The sequence below is a fragment of the Lonchura striata genome, chromosome 1 (assembly GCF_050655825.1).
Source record: "Lonchura striata isolate lonStrDom1 chromosome 1, ASM5065582v1, whole genome shotgun sequence".
Taxonomy (NCBI): Eukaryota; Metazoa; Chordata; class Aves; order Passeriformes; family Estrildidae; genus Lonchura; species Lonchura striata.
Window position 1 is genome coordinate 88002058 of NC_140703.1, and position 23794 is coordinate 88025851.

Here is a 23794-nt window from a genome sequence, read left to right on the forward strand (position 1 = left end):
CAAGAGTAGGAATTTACTCTTGTCCCTAATTTAAGTTATCCTAATTTTACACAAAATAGAAGCAGGATATCAATGTATTATTTACCTCCATGTAGCAAACTTGTCTTGGCTCAGTGGCAGTTTCCTCTAACTGGCACTCTACCTTTCACCATGAGTCAATCACCCCAGACCTGGGCAATAATCTAATTGCCATGGTGATGTCACAGGACACAATAGGGAAAAACAAACAAGCTAGTAAAACCCAACCAACCAAGCAAGCCACTCTGACACATCAAACTGCAGAATAAATGAGGTAAGCCAGCTGTACCTGCACTGGCATCTTTAGACCCAAGCGGCCTCTCTGATTACACTCACAGCACCATGGAAGTATTCAACAGTGGAGACAAAGTCTTCTCATGTTAATTCCTAATGAACATTGGAGCAAAGGTGAACAGGAAGCACCCTGATCCCAAGACAAGCCCTTGTCTTCCTTCAGTAACCAAGGACAGACATCCCCAAAGCACTTTCTGAAATGCTGTCACCACCTTCCACACACAGCTTGGCACAGTCTGGCCCCAGCCCCTCGTCCCTCTGTATAAAATTGCCTCACTCATCTGTCATTTCTGTCTCAGGACACCACCTGCACAGCAGTTCTGCCATGGATCCATGTCCCCTTTTTTTCCATCAGAACAGTCTTTCTGCAGCCACTCAAAACCAGAGCTCTGCAGTGAAGTCTCTGGTTAAACAGATCTTCAAAGCTCTGGATTCCTAAGTGGCCAAAGGAAATGGAAACTAGCCCAGTACAACTCCTACTGCACACATCCAACACCCAGCCCCTCTGAACCCAAATCAACCAAGCCCTTGCCTAGTCTCTCCTAACCCAGAGCAACAGCGGCAGCCTGGCTTCCCTAGGGCACAGCCACAGCCCAAAAACAAGCAGCAGCATTTGCTGAGGTCCTTCTGTCCTGCAGCTCCCATGCAGCAGCATATGAGGAAAGTGCTGTGAGCCACAGAACCACTGAGACACCACCCAAATCCAACCTAGGGACTGCCCACTGGCCATGCCCAATATGCAGTCCAAAATCATCAAGCCAAAGAGACCTAAGCAAAATACTGCAGTGAACACACACTGCCTCTAACTGCAAACTCTGTGAAAGAATTGAAGCAATGGCTCATCTTGGACCATGTTCATGCACTTGGTACAGTACATGGGGACAGACATAAATCCAGGACACTCTGCTGACAAAATTTTAGAGCTTTTGGATTCTGGGTGCATACAGCCTACCATTGTGAAGAAACTTCAAAATCTGAAAGAATTAAGAGACAAAGGTAAAATTTTGCTCCATAAAACACTAGAGATACAGAACGTAGACTTTCTCCAAATTATCTGTCTATATTGATAAAATTGACAATCAGAACTGAAAAAAAAAACCCTGTGGGATCAGTAAATTTCTGATTTACTATGCCCTGACAAGACTTCTATTCATTTTTCAGTCCTTTTAGAGGCCATCCTTAGTGAATTATTCTTGGTGTCTCAGTATTTTGTTGGCAAATACAAGGCACACACAAAATTAAACACTTTGTTTTCTAGTTCTCCAAACTGCCAATACCTAAATAATTTTAATTCTTCCACATGAGCATCACCAATATTGAGTCTACACCAACAATAATTTTACACCTGCAAGCACATATTCTAGCTCTAGCTGATGTTTTCAATGCTTTCCCTGGTAATGATATGCAAATTGCTGGCATTAAAACCAGAATCTCTTTGAAGTTATTTAAAGCTCAAACGTTTGACTTGCTCTAGTCTTTCCCAAACTCCAACGATGTGCACAGCTTGAGCAAAACTGCAATAGAACAACTTAAAATAATCAGAACAGGCCTTAAACCATCAGGGCACAATAAGACTCAGAGGAACTGTATAAGACAACCAAAAGGCCATTTCAGACCACTCCATTAAATGTTTGTGACAGCTGGCATTATAGCTACAAGGATTGCAGTTCCTCTGGAAAACACTTCAGCTTGCAGGCAGTTGGAAGACAAATCACTACTCCTCATAAAAAGCTAGTAGAACTTTCCTACATTAAGTCACAGGTCTCACAGTGCAAACAAGAATCCAGAAGAGTAGAAGATACATTTCCTTCCACAGAGCTCCTTAAGGAAACAGCATGCATCTCACCCATTATTTATTAGATACTTGACAGCACTTAAGACTATGCTTTCAGGATTTAAAAAAACCAAAGGAAGCAACGTCTGTTCTGTGGCAGAGGTGACAGAATTCTATAATCCTGCTGTCAGCCTAAATAGCTACATTTGCCACTTCCTCATGTAGCACTTGAATAAATTAGATTTTCAGTTCAGAAATACACTATGACAAAAAATCACACATTTTTACCTCGCAAACTTGCAAGCTAAACAAGGTTTCCAACAGCTAACCATGAATCAGCTACACCTCTCTTTTTGAGACATTATTTCTAAATCAGTAGCATCTAGACAACAGTTGCCCAGAGGAGCTGTGGATGGTCCATCCCTGGAAGTGTTCAAAGCCAGGCTGGATGGAGCTCTGAGCAACCTGGTCTAGGGACAGATGTCCCTGCCCTTGGCAGGGGGGCTGGAACTACATGATCTTTAAGGTCCTTTCCAAACCAGGCCATTCTATGATTCTATGAATTCAGTGTTCTGCATTCTTTCTTGGACATCTACACATAAAACTGATCCCCAGTTACAAACTACTGTTGCTCTTCCCAAAGGCATCTGCATTACCAAACTGCCACAGTATCATTCTGCATCAAGATCCATAAAGGGACAGCAGAGATGAGAAAAATCTACATTACTTGCATAAAATTTCCAAGCAATATATGGTTATAGCACACCAATGTGTACCAGAGCCAAAAATTTTAGTTGCTCTTATGAATACTAATTTTTCTCTCGAAACTTAAGAACAGGCTAAGTAGCTATATTGGAAGAAGAAAAAAAAATCTAATTTAATTTTCTAGGTAGAAAAGCAATGTTAAGATCTGTTCCATAGATAAATGCATCTGAAATTTTACTGCTATCATCTAGTTAAAAGGAGGCAAACAAATATGATACAAGGAACAAAGAATAGGGGTACAAGCAGCAGGAGCTAACAACTAAATTTAACTACAGCTATTTTCTGACCTCACACTGCCCAGAAGTATACAGACAATATAAAAAACCAAGGTATTTTTAAACAGTTGTGCTTTTGATTAAGCCAAGTCAGTATTAAGAACTATCTACCTACCCCACCAGGTTTAAACACTGTGCCCTCTACAACAGCACAGAGAACAGAAAGGAGGGGGTGAAATACAAAAATACTAAGCAAGTTAAGTGACCTGAAATACAACTGCATGGGGTAGACAGCACAGGTCCTAAAGTGTAAGCTGGTTTTATGTACATTTGGTTTTATGCACATTTTGTGTCATTCTTAAAAAGTGGCAATTTGTAAGCAAGCACACTCTACTACTAAATCAGGCAAACGTAGACTAGCTGTAAATTCTATAGCCCAGAAACTTCATACAGAATGTACACTTCAAGTGCAATTAGGCTGGAGCTAAAACTCAAATTGTGGGCTGAGTCTGGGTTAGTGTTTAACTGTTCAACAGTAGAAGGAAAGTCTTATCAAATGCTATATTCAACTAGTCCCTGCTAACACAAAACAGAATGTAGGAAGGAGTTCCTCAGCCAAGGAGAGGTTTATTTAGGGCAAGATGTCAGTAATTTAAATTCTTATTTAATTCTTAAATTCTTATTCTAAGCAGCATAATTTCCCATTTCTCCCACCTCTAAGGCCACAGAGCCAATTTTATAATTATTTCAGCAACAGTGTTCCTCTGATGGTAGCCCAAAGCAGTTATGTGATGGCAAGGTATATAAGGAGACTTCACACTGCCCATTTCCTTTCCTCCTCCCTGCTGCACTGGTAGGTTAAACTGGCAGGCAAGTCTACAAAGTACCATTCTGTACCCTAACATAGCATGTAGGAGGGATAATTTCTGTTTTCCTTTCTACTCCAGGAACCTCTGAGACCTCCAAAGTCTGTTGCACACCTGATGCTGAGCTGGAAGCAGGACATGTATTTAAGTAAATGTATTCAAGTGCAAACATTCTCAGTTCTCAGTACAACCATTACAGGCCACTGAGCTAAAAATGAAGCCGTTCTCTGGCAAGTAGATCCAAAGGAAAGAGAACAAGAATTTCCAAGAGAATGACAGAACCTAGGGCTGCACTTTTATCTGTTATATGTAGGATTTTCTTTCTGTTCTGAACTCAACTTACAGCCTTCATATTGGAATTGTTTGTGTTGACCACAGGAATCTCCAGTGTCTACTTTTGATTTTTCCTTGCAGATCTCTAGCTTGCTGCTTTTAAAAAGATCATGACACATCAGTGCAGTAATGAAACAGCATTTTTATTTGTACAATCCCTTCCAAACTTCTCCATCATTGCTTTTCTGTTAGTCTAGTATCTCTCCATGAAAAGATGCCAGTGTAAGAGCAAAGAACCTTAATTTCCAGAGCACCCTGGCAGTCGACCCACAACCCAAGATGCTGCATTAACTCCTCTCACCACTGCTCATTGCAAATGACAGACTGTAACTGCATGTAGGAAAGAACAGATTGTCATAACTTCTCCTTCATGAAGTAGAAAGATGGAGATAAAACAGGTTTTGCAGCAAACTGATACCTGCTAATTCTTGAAAATTTTGGCACAAACACCAATGAAGATATTTTCAAGCTTTATCTTTATTTCAGTCAGTTATGTCTTAATTACATTTTGGTTTTAACGGGAGCTAAATTAAAAATAACTCATGCCTTGCAGCAGTTTGATTGTTAGTATTTTTATAAATTAACTTTTGGGTTAAAAAATTCCCTCTTTTCCAACAGTTTTAGTTTGCCTACATCATACAAAAGTATATGAAACAAATGAGGGGCAAAAGCAACAACCATGAGCTAAACCAGAGTTCCTGAAAAAGGCAATGAATTTCTACTTCTTGGTCTATTTTCATTACAAAGAAGACAGCTTTGAAGTCAGATCACTATTAATTCACAGTCTGAGTATGAATGTGTTCTTTCAAACTGCAAAACTGAACATTTTCTTACCAATGAAACCCAGCTGAGAAAATTCTAGAATCATCCAATCTTCAGAAGCAAGCTGAAGGGCAAAATTTTTTATTGTGCTGAAATAATTCTGCTTGACAACAATGTCATCTTCAAGCTAGAGGAAGGTAGAAGTGATATCAACATTAAAAAAAAGCACTAGCAAAGCAATGGAAAAAAGTACAGCTAGGAAATACTGACTTATAATATGTTGCTAACACATAGCCATGTATTTCTAATGTTAGAACTGATATAAAACATAGATGTCACAAGTTGGAATAACTATTGGATCAGTCTATTTGTGGAGAACTAATACAGAATTCTTGTGGAAAAATAATACAGAAACTAGTAAGAGTCCAGAAACATAGCTTCTTACTTTAGAACACTGTTTTTCCAGCTTCTTTCTTCAAAGGAAAAATATCCATGAAATAATGTTAGTCTAAGTGGCATCATCAGAACAAGTTTAATATCTGTATTATTTGTACGCAAATGTGACTGTTGACTCACAAATGTAAGAGCACTGAAAAAGTTCCTCCTCTGAGACAAGAGGCTAAGAGATACAGTATCTGCAGAGGTAGGATTCATTTCACCTGTCCAACAGAAGCACAGGTGCACAGTACATAATCACCTAGTCCAGGCTGCAAAACTGCCAACATGGGGTGCTACAATCCCTTTAATTCACAGTAATTCAGGCCATTACTGCATTAAGGATCCTGCTTCTCCTGTCCTTCTCACGGTGCAGTCATGCCCTCCCCCTTGTGCTGGAACTAATATTTGTGCAACTTTCCAGTATCAAACCAGACTGTCACATGCTATTGGCTCTGCAGCTTCCCAGAGAGCTGAGACTCCAACAGCTCTCAGAGAGGAGTCAGCATAGCTTTGTGAAAACTAGATGAGATGTGTGGGACTTTACACCCCAAGGACACAGGCACAAAATCTAAATAAAGATCATTAGTGCAGTTACTAAATGTGCAATACCTGTAGGTAAGACTTCTACTTCAAAGCAGAAACACATGATAGGAACAATTCTGTGCTAAAGTGAAGAACTACTTAACTCTGTTGTTAGAAGTGTCTTTAAAAAAAAACAAAAGAAAAATTCTACATTTATACACAACAATGGTATTAAAGTGACACTGCACTTTCAAAAGAAAATAAAAATAGATTTTACCTTCATTCCCACTAAAAACTATTCTGGCTTTTTTTTTTTTTTTTTTTTTTTTTTTGCCTGAGCAACTCAACAAACAATTATTCATTTTGGGGACAAGAAAATAACAGTAGTTAAGCTGCTTGGATTCCTTCACTTTTTTTGCTAGGCCTCTTTAGAGAAGTGACACAGAATAAATTACTTTCTACTTCAGAGACAACTGAGACAGTATTCTCTTCAAATTACTTCCCCATATACCATAACCACCATATTTAATGCCCTCTTTAAATTATGAGAACAAGTTCTCTGTACTATGTAGGTCTTCCTGATGTATCCAACAACATAATTTCTGGAGACTCATTTGAAAATTTGTCTCAAAATAAAAAAGAAAATTTTACCTGAATATAATAAACCCCTTTTTTCTGGGCATACATCATAAGAAAACAATAATCCAAGTTTTGTTTTGTTCTCCATCTGAAATTAAATTGAAAGCTTAAGGTTTATGAAAAAATGTTATTTCAATACAAGCTAACAACATAAAGTAAATTTCATTAAAAGAATTACATATATTAGTGAAATGTTAGGACAGCTGCTTTTGGCACTGTTCCCGCAGGAAATCCACTGTCTGAAAAAAAAGGGAACCAAGCTTTCACCTTATGCTTTAACACAGGCATCAAACTGTCTTAATTTGAACCTGACTTTGTGACAACTACCTGCCATGTCACTAAAAACACATGTGCATGTGCATTTAAAATGGTAATTCAACAAGAACTACTGGGTTTTACCCTGTATTTTCATGAAGAAAAACAGCAAATGAAAGAGTCCACATACAGGAATAAAAGTATATCAAAAGTTTCAGTTCTCCTCCCAAAATTTAACACTAAATAGACTCAACCAAGCATAGGCTCTGATCATGCACAGAACAGCATATAGCTAGGAATGAGATGGATTCACAGAGTGCTTTTAGCATCCCCACACTTGCAAGAATTACAGTAAGAAAACATTTCAAGAATTCACATCCCACTTGTCGTTTTATAAACAACCAAAGTGTGGGTGTGGGAGGAGATGGGAAAAGATCTGGGGGAATAAACCTACCTCACTCTCTCTTTTGAATCTCCAAATGTTTCTTTCAAGTTTGTCAAGTCAGGATAGTATGTTGCAGGAGGGGCTATTACTTCCACCAAGCCAGAATTGATCTCCGTAGAAAACCTGTCAATAGAAACATCCTAAAGTCACATGTGAGATTCTGAGTCCTGTAGTTCCTGTTTGCTGTCTGTTGGAACAGTTATGGTGTCTGGTTATGAGGACTTGCTCAAAGGAGCCATATAAAATAACAGTAGCATAGGAAAAAGTATTGTTTTCCTTAGCATGTCCTTCAGAGCACTATCACCTTCTGCCAATCAGAATCAAACTACATTCTAAACATTTTTTTTGTGTTTTCTCAGAAACTAGTGATTTTTTTCCTGCAGTTCTCTTTGAACATACAGAATACAAGGCCCTAACACAGATGTCACAAATTTCTGTTCGTGTTTAAACAATCCCATCTGTTTATGGTGCACCAAATAATTTAATCCCACTTACTGTTTTACAGTTTAACTGATTGAATCACTGCCTCCTAGTTTGTCTTACTTTTTTGTTCAAAAGTCCAAAGCTCCACGAAATAAAAAGACATTATCTCTTATTTCCAGGATATTTTTAATTGCTTATTACAACTTGATTTAATTTATCATCAATAAACTAAGAAATCTCCAATTAAAACTATAACTTACTCTCTTTCCAGGCTTGCAACAACACTGTTAACATAATCAAGATCAGTCTGGGGAAAAAACAAACAAAAAAATGAAAAGATTACTGATAGTTCTCGAGTTACATATCAAAAGAACGAAGTACAATAAACATTGCAGGTGGCTGTCCTTGAAAACCACTTTCATTATGTAAGATATTGAAGCAATAAAAGAACGCATCACACATGTAGCGATGTCTTACCTCTAATACGAGAATTTTTTTGTAAACAGGGGAATAATTATACCTACACTTAACAGAAAATTGTTAAAACTCATGGACTTGATGACGAAATGATCGCTGAGTGTTTGTGTAGGAAGAACTTCATATTATGATTAAACAATAATAACAATAATAAATAAGAAAATATTACCAAAGAAATCTTTCTGGAAAACAGTGCACTGAACACACACACACACACACACACACACTTCTTTCAAAACTACATCTCCTAAGCTTTGCATTTAAAGCAAATGTCCTAAGTACAGACAGCAGTGAGCCTGCTGCCTTTCTGACTAGGGTTGTTTTTTGCATCAGAAACTAAACTTGAGGGACAACCAATCCTATCAATCACTCAGTTCTCATTGATGCAACAATTCTAAAAATGACTCATTGGTGAAAATACAAATTGTGACATTCTGGAAAAGTCTAGATCATCTAAATTGCCAGCACTGGGCAATTATTCAACCTGGCTGTACACATGCATTCCAAGACAAGAGAATTTGTGAACTCATAAATGTGACTGAAAACCCTGGTCTTTGTTACACTTACTAATCTAATTATTTGACATATTGTTTACATTTTTGAAAAGAACAGTCTATAAATCAACCCAGATTCTGGCTCATGAGGATTCTGGAGAAAAAGTTGTCTTTGAAATGCCAGAAACAAAGGAACAGTTCAAATTTTTTCTGATGAATTTGTAACACAGGATATCATTAAAGGATTATACACAGAGAATAAATTCCTCCCAAGCCTTTCTACAACTGTTAATCTTATTTGATAATGGTGCTCAGACTTTGATCTTAAAAAAAAAAAAAATCACCATTTCTATTTTTTAAAGATTTATTTTTATGAAATCAAACATAATGCCAGTGACGCACGTTTTTCAAGAAGGATAACAACAGCAGTGGATTTCTTCCAAAAGCAGATTTTAAATACCACAAGAACATGTGAGTAGAAAGTATATCTCATAATTTTATCATAGGTATTTTCTTTTAAGTGCTATGCCTAATGGTGGGCAGAAGTTTTAATAAGCTGGTAAGGTGCTCACAATTTAAAATTCATCTCACACTGCGTTCCACACAAGGAGACTCACAAGTCCATATGGACCTTTATATATCACTGTTTAAATACTTTTATGGATTGTTTATACACATTTAATTAATAGAATGGAATTGGACATAACCTTTTCTTTTTAATTTTTTCTGTGCAACAGCTGCAAATCACAGTAACCTAGTGACTACCTAAAAATAATTTTAGTATATCCATCTTTAACTGAAGTATTTATTTTTGTCTTTTTTCAAAACTCTTAAACATTAAAAATACAGAAAGTATAGTTCAATCATCATGTGAAAAGACAAAAATTTGCATTTCAGTTGGCATGCCAAATTTCAATTACTCAGTCCAGCATTAAGAACTCAAACACATGTAATACAGTCCATACTGAAACTGCATAGAAAAAAACATGATTTATATATATCTACATACACACACTCAGCAGAAAGACAGCTTGTTTCTATTCAGTTTTCCAGAGATTAAAATAAATGCCAGACTTCATGCCAACTGGAAGCATATATTTGATCACAAGCCTGTGCCTTAGTGCACATCTCCTGAGTGGGAACATAGTCTGGAAAATAGGTCAAAACTACCATGAAGCCTTGCTACTGTTTGTAAAACCTTACACTCTTGGATAGAAAACATCATAATAAAAAAAAAAAAAACAAAAAAAAAAAACAAACAAAAAAAAAACCCTCTGGAATAAGAGTTTTCTCCCTACTTCCCACTATTTGTTTGCGTGTTCACATGAAAGGCTGGCAGTTCCCCCAGTCAGAGCTGCAATCACAATAGGATCACATCAAAAAGATGCAGCTTGAAGTTTTCCAACCTCATGTTGTAGTTTTGGTTGTCACAAAAAGTCAAGAGGGTCTGGTCTAACTGCTATGAACATGAGATACAGAAAATACCACTGTGGCTTAGTAGGCAACCTTTCCTCCTCAATCTGCAATCACTGTATCACTGTAGTGCAAAAGCAGACAACACTTAGAAAGAAAAAGAACACGTAGATTAGAAGAGATTATGTAATTTTTGACATGATCAAATGCATTAAAACACTGAATTTTGCCATCATTTTTAAATAAGCACTTGTATTTATATCTACCAACACCATACAAGATTTAGAACCAGAATTTCAACACAACCCTTCCCTCAGGTTGACTGTTCTCTTTCTACATCAGAACTTCAAGAGACAATCAAGTCCTCTCATTGCCCAGTCTAACAATAAATAGGATCTTTGCCAATACCATTTGGCATGGACATGTCCCAGGAAAGTGGCACTTTGAAGTTAATTCATACAACATCATGAAATAAGTATGAGAATACTTATACAAATTTGATCAAGCTGTGACTATACGCAAGGGAAGCATTAAGTAGACAGAAGATTTTGCAGGGTAGTAATAGAAGGCAATCTGGAATAGTTAAATTAAATCTAAGGATCTTTCAAGCAGTATCAGTAAATTCAATCAGCAACTTAAAAGCAACAGAAAAAAATCCATTATTAATCAAAAGCCATTCCCCATGTTTGAGGAATGAAGTGTTTACTGCCTTGACAAAAATATCAACCTGAAGGACATAAGACTGCTCATCTCCAATAATCTTAAACAGGAAAAGACAAATCCAGATTTATAAAAAAGAAGTCACCAAGAAAGAAAATGTGTTCTTTAGGCTTCCAGCAAAAAATATTTGCTAGATACTAGGTTGACTTTGGAGTAGACTGATGAACTTAAAATCTGTTTCATGGTATCAGTGCTGCTTGTAACTATTGAAATAAAATGTTGATGATGATCGCAACAATACAGTTATGAATGCTTTTGCTTATCAAATCCAAAGCATTACTAAAACTACATTTTTTTCTAACTAAAACTCCTAAGGCTGAAGATTAAAAGAAATCCTTAGAAATTCTGGACCCATAAAAAAGAAGCACAAATTAATATTTTAAGAATAAATCCCTTTAAAGCAATTAAGTGCAAAATTGTGTTAGGCCCCAACCAAAGAGTTTAATTTCCAGCCACAAGGATGCATCTTATCAATGAAGCACATGAAGCCTTAAAAACAACCTCGTCCTGGTGAATGGATCTCTGAGAACTTCATAATGAAAGGTGTAAGGAGGTACCAGCAGTCCAAATCTTTTGGCCTGTTCTTTCTTCCTAGTTATATGAAATTACTCATCTTCAAGGCAATGCAAAACACTTAAAGTAAGACATCTTCCTTTATTCACACCAGACCAAGGATTGATTCTCATCAGCACCTTGCTTCCATCAAAGGCAGCCATGAAATGATACATAGCAAAGAATAAGAACAAGAACAAGACAAGCACATACAACATCCTCTCCTGCTATCATCCATGCTCCTAGCACTTTCAGTTCAGGTTACTTCCTGAGAAAGATGTGATTTTATCTATTTAATGTTCCTCAGTAGACTCATCTTCTGGTACCTCATTAGCATCTCCTTAAGCCTATCTAAATTTTCAACAAGAAAAGAAGATTGTAGCTTATGAGATCTTTGGAGTTCCATAAACCAGTGAACATGGCTGTATCTAAGGCTTAACTCTTTACATCAACAATTTTGATGACAAATGCATGTAGATTTGATGATCTCTCTTTTTAAAAAGCCTCAGAGTCTGTTGTAGAACAAATTGAAGTTGCAGATTGCCAGTGAAATAAGTTTTCAAGTTTCCTCTGTTTTTGCAAAATGTACTCCAGTTCTCTAAAGCCCTTTTATGAAGTTCTGGCAAGGTTGCACATCAAGTTTGTGATTATTTTAACATTTGTCTGAACAGACATCATTATTCTCAACAAATGCAGAAAGAGCCATAGCAGCAGTGAACTTTCTGTACTTCCTTTATTGATTTTTATTAGTGAGTATGTGCGCAGCAAAGCAGTAGAATACATTAGCTAGTAGACAAAATGAGAGGTTAGAAAGTTCTGATGCACAGCTAGCCAAATGTCCTACAAAACCAAGATTTCTTCTTTTAAGAATCAGCCCTTTCATACTGTTGAATGCTGACTTGATACCCTCAAGAATGACAGAAAATAGACTATTCCTAACAATGTAAGAAAAACCATTGCATTTAAGACCAAAAGTTTATTTACTGTCCCAAGTGGCAGATGCATAGAAAAAAAAATGCAATAATAGAATCTCTCAAGCTAAAAAGAACCCAAAAGGTTCATCAAGACCAACACCAAGTTCCTCAAATACCTAAAACTAAACTATATGACTAAAGGCATCATCCAAATGCTTCTTGAACTCTGACAACCATGGTGCCATGACCACCTCCACCGGCAGCCTATTCCCATGACTGACCACTCAGTGATGAATCCTTTCCTAGTGCCCAGTCTGAACTTCCCCTGATGCAGCTTCACACCATTTCCATGTGTCCTGTCACTGGTCACCAGAGAAGGGACATCAGCATCTCCCTCTCCACTGACCACCTCAGGGAAGCTGCAGACTGTGATGAAGTCACCTCTCAGACTCCTCTTCAAAGTTTAACAAACCAAGACACCACAGCTGCTCCTCCAAAGTCTTGCCCTTGAGGACTTTCACCATCTTGAAAATTTATCTAGACTAGATTATCTAGATTATTCAGATCTCAATTCTTAAATGAAATCTATTAGAAGCAGGATTTACTTTATTCAAGGACACCTTTCAAAGAATGAAACAAGCATGCTAATCTGCATAGTGTGGTCATTTCATTGCTTACTAATTACAATTTTGTTTAATCTTTCATCATCCCATAAAACAGAGGTGGGATAATTTTACCACGTATTACATATAATGACAAGCAATATAAAATTACAGCCTTCAGAAAAGGCAAACTACATGTTTATTTGCCTTGAAATAGTAAAAGTACATGTAAGTATCATTACCTATATACAAGGCATAAAATTTTCATAGGAAAAATCAGCCACTAATGTGGCATTTGGACCTATTTTGGGATATATATGCAGTGAAGACAAAGCCCTAAGGAATAAACATGCAGCAGTGGCTTCCAGTGGTTGTAGTGTATATATATAAACAAAGCCTGTGGAAAAAGGTAGTATCATCTTTTAGAGTTCAACAAATGCAGCTGAAGAATAATTATATTCAGGAATAATGTGTCATCTTTCAAATCTGAAGCAGTGAGTTCAAGTTAAATACAGGGAACATGATACCAGCTAGTAAGGCAAGAAACAGGAATGAGTATACTGTCATAACATAACCAGCTGATGTTACATAAGCAAAATGCAGCCTGTGTCCTACATGAGCTAATGACTTCATCTCTCCCTAAAATTCCCCCCTCTACCACATAGGCAAGACATTTATTTCTCTCTCCAGTCATTTCTGTGATTAACCCAATGCAGTTCAGGAAAGGGTTCATAATGCAAAAGCCTTTGGCAGCAATAGCAGGAATACAAGTATACTCTTGTACCACTCCACTCTTGTTTCTCCCTACCCTTGTGCCCTGCCTGTCAGATCCTCAATCATGAGAGCAAATATCCATATGGATTGTGCTGTGAACCACAACAACATGTCAAAGAACAAGTCGAGTTTTTAAGAAAGCCAGCCAGAGCAAAAAGCATCACATTACAACTCAAGACCAGACATTCAGATGCAAGTCATGCTAGTGTCATACAACCACTACTAGTCTTGTGGCATCTGAGAGAAAGCAGCACATACTGCCTTGCAGCATGGGAAACCTTTTGTTGTCCTTGGGGAAGCCATTGGTGAAATGGTCTAGATAGCTTGTCTTCCAGAAGATAGGCAGTTGCTGTGTACAGTCTAAAGAGCCCTTCTACAATTTGAGCTCTTTATTTGGAGGAAGGAAGGCATTTTTAGGTCAAGGCAGATCACTGTAGCAAAACTTGATAGTGTTGCCAAGAATTCAGTGCCAATTCAGTCCACCATACAAGTATGAAGTCACCTGCTACAATGCTTCTGAAATAAGATTATTACTGCTACTTCCCACCTCACAAATACCCTAGATGTCACCAGAGATCAGACATCTCTGGCTATCAATAGTGATGCTCCCTTACCAGAAGGATCAGGTAGTTACTGTGGCCCAGGTGCACCTTGACAAGTATCTCAGAGAACCATTTCAGTCATACAAATCTAGGGCTTGGGGAAAGAGCAAAATCCTGGATTTTATCTTTGTGCTGAGATAGCAAATTTGTCTCAGGTACATTCAAGTTTTCAAATCATGTCAAGGACCTTCTCTTAGATCAAAAAATATTTTTATCACTGGTTTAATTCCTTATAGAAAATTTGCTAGTCACTGACATGAAAAGAGAAGCATAAAATCCTATGCTGGTCCCCAGTATCGCAGTCCATACTTCTGTGTACCAAAGCTTAGGTGACCAAGAAGCAGGGACTGTAAAAACAGCATAAGTATCTCAAATTCACACTGACAGGTCAAGCTACCTTTTCAGATACAAGAGCTGGCAGTATCAAGGTGTGTTCATCCTGATCAACTTTGAGTGAGATGTCCAAAACAAAGATTCCCATCTGTGTAGGCCTTTAATATTATTTGGTGTAGATAATGTATCTTGACATAACAGCTTTGTTCGCTTTTATTTTTTAAAAAATATATGTACATTACACACACACACATATTTATGTACACACTAAGATCTATCAGACTTTTTCCAACTCAAGATGCATGGTCAGATCTTTCACGGACTGGGAATACACTCTCCAGGGCAATACCAAGAAGTGGGCAGATCACAAACAATTAGCAGAAAGCATGAACATCTCTGCAGCTGAGATGATGCTAATACATCCAGGTTGAGAGCAAGACAGGCCCAGAGCAAGAAGAGGTGAAAATAGAGGCTTGTTTATTTTGTGGAGAAGGTTTACATATTGCACTGCAGTGTCAATACCAACAAAACAGGTTCAGCAAGATTTGACCCAGTACATGCACTCAGTCCTTAATTTGCTAAGGCTTTGTTCATATCCGTGCATAGGATGGTACCTTGCTGGGTGCTTGTGTCACACTGACCTAACCAGGACAGAAACTTTTCAAAAGAAATAATAAATAAAAAAAAAAGATTCTCCACAGAAGGAGATCAGAGAAAACACTACTAAAGATCAACATCTCTTAATTTAGTAGCCACTCTTTACATAAATGGAAAACACAGTGACAGTAAAAGATAATCAAGATATGCAAATTTTTCCAGATTAAGTGAACTGTATATACATGAAACAACAGAGTAAGATTTAAATAAAGAATATGTAAGAAAGTAAAACTTGTTGCCTAATGCTCCAAGAACAAATGGCTGGTCAATTACTACCTAGTCAGATGTAATCAGCAGCACACAGAAATAGCAAAATGCTTTTGCATACCTGTAGTGGCTTCCAATTCTTCCTGAAATGATTTGTCCTTCTGATATTTTTGGTCAAATCAAGGGCTTATAGTCTTTCCAGCACACACTGATTACTGTTTCTACAAAAGACTGTGCTAAGTGCAGTCTCTGATTAATGAAGTGGACTGACAATAATTTATGATATATTTAGAACAAGTCTAAGATGCAATTCCTTCATTGTAAATTATCTCCCCACAGAAAAAAAAAAAAACCCAACATTTTGTTTAGATACCAGAAAAGTATTCTAATTTCTCTCATATTCAGTTGTGTGTGTATATATATGTCTATTGTTCCACTACGATAATTTAAAGTACTTCAAAACCATGTTTCCCATATTAATTACGAACCCTAATAAATAAAAATACTATAGAACAACTTTAACTCAGAGTTCATGGTTTCTCAAACCTAGAGTCTATGGCTTATTCCGAAAGCAAGTTCTCATACAAAGCAGGTTAATGAGATTTAAATAATTTGTTTTCAACTCATATGAGCTAGGAACTAGCTACATAGTGAGGGGGAATAAAAAGATTTTGAAGTGTTAAGGAATAATGAATCATACCTATTTATTAGTCATCCTAATGAATACCTGCAAGTTATTCTGCCATAAAGTTATTTTAACAAATTGGAGAACACAGACATATGTCAGTAACTAGGACAATTGAACAGTTTACTGTCAAGCAATTCTAGTAATTATTTAAATTGGTGATTAGTTGTCACATCAGCAGAGGTATTTCAGAGTTTCTTGAACTTCCAGTATGGAAATTTACTGTGTACAATTATATTACTGAGAAATATCCATACAGTAAATGAATATGCAGATCTCTTTATTTAGCAACCATAATTCATCTATATTTACTAGCTCCACTGTTTACACTGTTGATGCTGTTTGCAGACGGCCATTAGCCTTCTAATTTGTTTTCTAGTAAAAAATAAAATTACAAGAAATGAGTGAGATTGAACTACTGAAAAAATAGCAGTATTAGAAGAGTTGTGTAGCATGCTTAGCACAAAGTGATTACAGTCCACGATTGTGGCTCTAACCAGTGCTTCTTAAACACTGTAAATTTGATTTCTCAAACAAAAATAGCAAGAAAAATACTAAAATCCTTTTAAAATGTTATTTTTTCTTTAATTATATTTTAAAACCATTTTTGTAATCTTGTGCTCCCTTTTTTGTTGTTGCTTCAAGCTATAGACAAGGCACAGATAGTAATTTTAAGCTTATTAGCAAAATTATATAACCTCACCCTATGACCATTTCTTACTGTACTTAAACTGCACATATGTTTGAGCAGAGGCCATACCTTTCTTTAGAAACTTTTGACATAATTTTTAACAAAAGCATAGTGGGTCAAAGTTCTAAAGTATTTTTAAATAAGCCTTTATTATTGCACATGCTAATGATAGCAACAGTTTAATGCATTTCAGGCTAGGATACCCCACAGAAAAGGCTATAAAAGACACAGCCCTTCTTTTTGTTGAAGGAGAAACAGAAATCAGAAACAGAGGAGTAGGCCTTCCTTCAAACAGCCAGAGAAAATGCTTAATGAACCTACAGTTTTCATCTTGCAGAAGGAAATTGAAACATACAGAATAACTCTGAAAAAGCACAGCATAATTCAGGATGAAGTATTTAACGCACCGTACTAATTATGTAGAGTTCCCTGTAGCAACTGCAAAGCAAACTCTAAGATATTGAGCTTAAGAAAATAAAAACGTGGTTCAAGAATAAAGAGGGAAAGATAATAAATTGGATGGAGTAAAGAAAAAGAAAGGCAAATCTAGCAAGCAGTTACAAGAGAACAGAAATGTAAACTTTGGTTCTTCAACTGTTCCCATACATTCCTGACTCACAGTGCCCAAAACAGGTGCCTGAACAAGCACACAGAACTGCTCCCAAAGTGCAATAAAGAGGTAACACACAGGGGGTAACTGCTGTGTACCCACAAAACTCTCTATGGGCACAGGAGCAGTAGCTCCCATGTTGAAATGTTCAGTTCACTGGTAATCACTGCTGTAGAAACACTCCCAAGGTGAGAGTATTCCACAGCACCTCAAAGGAAGTTTCCAGCTATGGAAAACCCAGGTACAGCAATATGGCTTGTCTAAGGCAAAAAAAGATGGTGCAGATGGGGACACTTCCCTCCTATTCCAAATTTTGCAGAAGACAAGAGAATCCAATGAAAACAGACAGATCTCATAGCTCAGACTTCTTTAAGCAAAACAAAAAGAAACTTCAGTTTTAAACCTCAAAAAGAAGCCACACTCACAGGCAATAACATTTCTCCAACTAATACACTGAAGACAAACACAGCATTCCAGTAATTCAGAAGGCATTCTGTTCCCCTGATATTCCCAACCAAGATATGCTTTAAAAACATCTCTTTTTTTTCCAGAAAAACAGTATCTATCCAGACAGATAGTTTTTGACTGGCTGTCAAGAAAACGAAAATAGAGCAATTCACATTAGAAAACACTAAGAAATAATTCTCAGATAAAAACAAAATGTTCAAAAACTTTCTAATGAAAGTTTTAAAATATACTGATAATAGAAGTATTAAAATGCCCGATTTTCCACTGATTCATCCCTGAATGGACACTGGCTCTCTAAATTAAAATAATTTTCAGTTATAATTGGGGATTTGAATTTTCATCTGTGGGATTTATAAAAGACTGTTTCAGCAGAGCACTACAGTTAGATGGATGAAGGTCAAACATAAATATAAATTTCCCACTGTCCAAGTCAGACTTCTGAGAAAAGCATAGAGAACAAAACAGGTACATGCAATTCCCAGCATACAACAGAATTATTTCTGAAAGTACTCTATCATTTTCCTAAATTTGATTTCCACTAAATCAGAGCCAAAGTGAACAAACAGTCCAACTGAACACTGAATTAATCCATTAAAAAGGTCTGGGCTTCAAACATTCACATTGTCCAGAAAATTAATTCAATAACAATCTGTGCCTCACATCTCCAACTGCAGCACTCATTTGACAGAGGACTAAGCAGGAGCACAAAGAAAATGGGAAGAATCCTCCCCTACAACAGAGTTCCTTAGCCATTATTCTTATGTTGAAGAATAGCACATCTTTGCCACTAAATATAAACTAAGATTTGCAAAATAACCACTCCACTGAATCCATATCTACCATTCCCCTTATAAACAGAAAAAGCTGAGCTCTTCAGGATTGTATCTCAAAAACCCAAGACTGACACTTTCCTTTTCCTGGAAGGAGAGTCATCTGTCTACATCTTGAAAAAAAGTAGATCCTCATCAGTTCCTGAAAGGAATGTTACTTGTGATTAAAGGCAGGTTAGAAATTGTATTAAAAAATTAAAGTGATTTTACCTCTCCTATAAAGACAACCATAACACAATCCAGTTTTTCTTCAGGGGACAGCTTATCAATAAGGGAGTGGAGAGTTTCTGTAAGGTAAGACTTGACTTTTCTTTTCACTGTAGGTATTCCCATTACAATGGAAACTGAAATCAAACAAACCAGAAAGGTACTTTCAGTGATTGCACACACAAGATAGAAAACAAAAATCTTGCAATAAGGCATTGCTTAATAAATGCAAAGGTTTAAAAGGTGGAGATAGCAGTAATTAAAAATAGTTTAAAAATATGCCACTCGGCATCAGGAGTATGACTAACAGCTAACACCAATTCTCAAAACAAACATAGAAGACCAAAAAACTCAATCCTAGACATGCCAGACTATTGTGTAGGTGTGATGGGCTGATCCTGACTGGATACCAGGTACCCACCAAAGCTGCTCTATCGCTCATCTCCTCAACTGTCAGGAAGGAGAAAATATAACAACAGGCTTGTGGGTAGAAATAAGGGCAGGGAGAGACCCCTCGTTACTGTCACAGTCAAAGCAGACTTGAGAAAGTTAATTTATTACTGATCAAATTAATATAGGATAATGAGAAATAAAACCAAATGTTAAAACACCTTTCTCTCACCCTTCCCTTCTTCCTGGGCTCAACTTCACACCTGATTTCTCTATCTCCTCCCTACCAGGAGCACAGGGAATGGAGGCTGGAATTCAGTTTATCATACATGATCTCCACCACTTTTTTTTCCTCAGTAGAAGGACTCCTCAGACTCCTCCCCTGATCCAGCACGGGGTCCTTACTATGGCAGATGGTACTCCATGAACATATGCAAAGTAAGTTCTTTCCCCAGGCTGCAGTTCTTCATAAACTGCCTCAGCATGGGTCCCTTCCATGGGCTGCAGTCCTCCAGGAACAGGCTACTCCAGTGTGGGTCCTCCACAGGGTTGCAAGTCCTGACAGTAAACATGCTCCAGCATGGCTTCCTCTCTCCATAGGTCCTGCCAAGGAGCCTGCTCCTGTGTGGGCTTTCCATGGGGTCACAGCCTCCTTTGGGCATCTACCTCCTATGACATGGGGTCCTCAAGAGGCTGCAGGTGGATATCTGCTCCATAGGCTGCAAGGACATAGCTGCCTCTCCACGCTCTTCACCACAAGCTGCAGGGGCCTCTGCCCTGACACCTGCAGCACCTCCTCTCTCCTACTGCACTGGCCTTGCATGTTCTCACTCCTCTCTCCAGCTGCAGTTGCCCTTGAACAGTTTTCCCCCCACCTCTTCAATTTGTTATTCCCGTGGTGCAGGTCTGGCTATTGGTTCCACTGGAGACAGGGAAAGCTGCTGGCCCCTCTTAGAGAAGTACCCCCGTAGCCTCCCTGCTACCAAAACATTGTCACACAAACCCCAATACAAAGGGAAATATTCAACAACCACAGTATTATTCAGACAAGGTTCACCAAGAGTGATTAAACTCCCTAACTGAAGTTTAAAAATAAACTGGTATAACCATTCTTCAAAACTCAAGTATTTAACTTCTCAGAAGTCATCTTTTAAAATAATATTGCCGAAAGCCTCTATTACTTTCCTTGCACCTGGTTTCAGTTCTTCTAAATGAACAAGTCCAGGACAACAGAACTGCATGGAAGTTCCTAAACAAAATTTCTTCTCTCTGACAAAAGCACCACAAATGCAAAGCAATACAACCCCAGCTATAATGTTATTATGATCTTTCAGCAGGGCATTTGAGTCCTGTGCTGCTTAACTTTCCATAGTTTTTCTTCTTCACTGTACCCAGGGCTGGCTACTTACTGGGAACACTGCAGATAACAGCAGGAATTCAATGAAAGGATAAAGCAGACTTCATGAAGTCCTAAAACCCTGAATTTCTTCCATCTGTTTAAATAAATCTGATTCCTATTTTCTAATTCCAAATTTCTACCATATATTCCCAGAGGGACATAATATAGACTTCACTTAAAATAATAACAAATTAATAGATTTTTTCCCCCCTGAACCACAACATTGAAATAAAAGGTATTTATAGTCAGGAAAATAAACTTGTGGCCTGAGCCCACACATTTCTCATACAGGCATGTCTTCTGCTAAAAGAAGAAGCAATCAAACTGAAGTAATGAAAAAATACAAGTCACGAGTAACTACAACACTGATTTTTTTTTTCCCCTCCAATCACTGTCCAGATTTTATTGATGCAATTATATCTGGTTATCTTAGTTCTTGCAACTTTTAATTTATACATTGAAATATACTGTTCAGAACAAGAGAAACATCAATGCTAAAATAATTATAACCATGCATGGTTGCCCTGCAAATCTGAAAAGCCAAAAGGATATACCCATTAGCAGTTCAGAATCTAAAATGCTTGAGCTTTGTTTCCTTTGAGCTACAAAAAATTCATCCAAATTAAATGCTTCTTAATGTATACCTTAACACAGCTTGTGGTGTGACTGAGATTATGCAGAAAAGAGCAAAGCTGAAACCAAGCTCCTTTCATCTCAGATTCAGTGTGAATTCAAAGGATATCAATATCACACAAGTTAAATGAGATAACCTTCATCTACCACGAAATGCAGTAAATTCTTTTCCTAAAACTAGAAGGTCCTCCAGATATAAAACATGAAATAACCATCATATCAGCATACCTCCTGTCCTTCCAAGGCCAACCTGCACAGAAGGTTGAAGGCTTCCTTCATTTTTCAACAAATGAGGCAAATGGTAATAGATATTTGGCACTTGAAGAGATTTTTTACTTGTTAGCTCTTTTAACAATTTCAGCGTCTCATCTGCAAACATACATGAAATCAGTGATGCAGAAAACAAATTATATAAAGTTTTAAGCAGTAATAAACAGTATAAAATGCTTGGCCCTAAGTGAAAGCCAGAATAAATTGTGCAATTTTCTGAGTCATTGTATCTTGTCTACAAAGGAAGTCTTTTCTTATTCCAGTTTTTTAAAAAAATGATGACAAAGGCTATTTTGCACCTATAATCTTATTACAGATACAGTTAATATTTACATGATCACATAAGATTTAGTGTGAATTTACAGAAATAAAGTGCTCCATTTATTTGGGTGGGTTGGTGGTTTTGCTGGGTTTTTTCCCAATTAAACAAATGGGAGGCTTATTTCCCTAGATAATTTTTCACTTTTGCTTACAGAGGTCATCACCATCCAGTAAACACTACTGCAAATAACTTTTCAGAGCTATGAACACATACTGGAATATACTGCACATAGAGATACAAAATAAAATAGCATTAAATATACAGTTGATATTTTGCGTATTCCTAAAAAAAAAAAAAAAAAGGCAAATTTAATTTAGTCCATTAGAATAAAATTATCCTATTAGATTCCATTAGAATCAGTCTTGCTGTTTCTAGTGCAACTGCCTTTCAGTATGTCCAGGTGGCTTTCAAAGTTGCAAATAACAGTTTTTAAAATTACCCTGCTGGGTATGTTGATTTTCTTGCATCAAGTGTGAAAACAACTCATTTCAAATGAAAAATATGATAGCATATGGATCTTTGAAAACTTATGGGATTCATAATATCAAGTAAAAAATCATAGTCAAGGTTTCTTGAGATAAAATTGAGAAGCAAGAAAAAGCCATAAGTGTAATTCCTCTCAGATTCTTAGCACAGCTTCTACAAAGATAGGTGGGTTTTATTGTGGATTTTGGTTCTGTATGTTTGAGGATTTTTAAAGTATTTATTTTTAGGTGAAACTAAATTCCTAACCATGCCAAACCTCACAAAAAGCTTTGTAAATAGATGCCATAAGTAGGTATGTCCATTTTGATAGACTCCAATACAGGCACATTTTACTTTTCCTGCTAACATTTCTTTAACTTCATCTGCAAAATCTGGACTAAATTCTGTCCAAGTATGACAGCTCTTGTCTGAATGAATAAGGATCTACACAAAACAATCTGGAATTCTTTCAGCTTCAAAGAGAGCAAAGAGTATTATGTATACTTAAGCGTATTAAGCTTAATAAAAACCTATCTAATACTATGTTCTGAGAACAAAAGCTGAGTAATTCAGCTGGATTCCCATTATGACTCTACATGGCAAAATGTGTATGTCCATCCCAGCTGGGATCCAGACATGGTAGAATGTTAAATGAATTAGTACTTTCAGCTGCATCAGAAGAGAGTAACTCCTTATAAGCATATTGCCTAAAAGCAAGCTAAGTCAGTTTTAGAAACAAATGTGGTAATAACTTAATCCTAAATCCAGAATCAAAATCATTTGACCTCCTCCATGCTTTACTTTAAAAGTAAAACCACACAGATGAAATAGGAAGACAAGATTTATAGACCATGCTAAATGTAACCTTTATCTGTGCAATTCCTGGAGATACAGGGAACTACTGAGATCAGGCCATTAGTGTCAGACTAATGAGTCTGACATGAGTGGCATCACTACTGGAGCCTATAATTATAGCCATTTCCCAACAAAAAAAAAACTATTGAAAATAGTAAATCATAGCACAAATGCAAGTAGACAACAAATTCAAAAATCTTGTTCCAGGCTTTTGAATTACAAAACTCTGAGTTTCAATTCCTTATAACCAACTCCTTAAGACCAATATAGTGAAATTTCTGTAACCTACCAAGTCAGACAGCTTGACAGAAAATTTGTACTTATCTGCAATTCATTTTCCATGCACAAAAAATCAGAGCAATGAAACAGTAACAGTGTGATTTTAAACATTAACATCAATAGTCTGGTGAACCATCCGTCCCCAAACTGGGAGACATCTTCCAAATCATAAGCAATACTTTAGTCTGTATGATTT

The 23794-nt window shown here is 37.0% G+C and overlaps 1 protein-coding gene across 6 annotated transcripts in view; it reads right to left on the minus strand.

Annotated features, from left to right (window-relative positions):
* The window catches only part of MGAT4A (alpha-1,3-mannosyl-glycoprotein 4-beta-N-acetylglucosaminyltransferase A), an 82733-nt gene that overhangs the window by 30849 nt on the left and 28090 nt on the right, over positions 1 to 23794 (minus strand). For all 6 annotated transcript variants that reach the window (XM_021546685.4, XM_085557925.1, XM_085557918.1 and 3 more), the window contains 6 exons: positions 21636 to 21776; positions 18989 to 19122; positions 8010 to 8056; positions 7336 to 7449; positions 6639 to 6714; positions 5100 to 5214 (listed from right to left, as the gene is read on the minus strand). In XM_021546685.4, coding sequence (XP_021402360.1) covers positions 5100 to 5214; positions 6639 to 6714; positions 7336 to 7449; positions 8010 to 8056; positions 18989 to 19122; positions 21636 to 21776 — 627 coding nt within the window. The remainder of the gene's footprint in view (positions 1 to 5099; positions 5215 to 6638; positions 6715 to 7335; positions 7450 to 8009; positions 8057 to 18988; positions 19123 to 21635; positions 21777 to 23794) is intronic.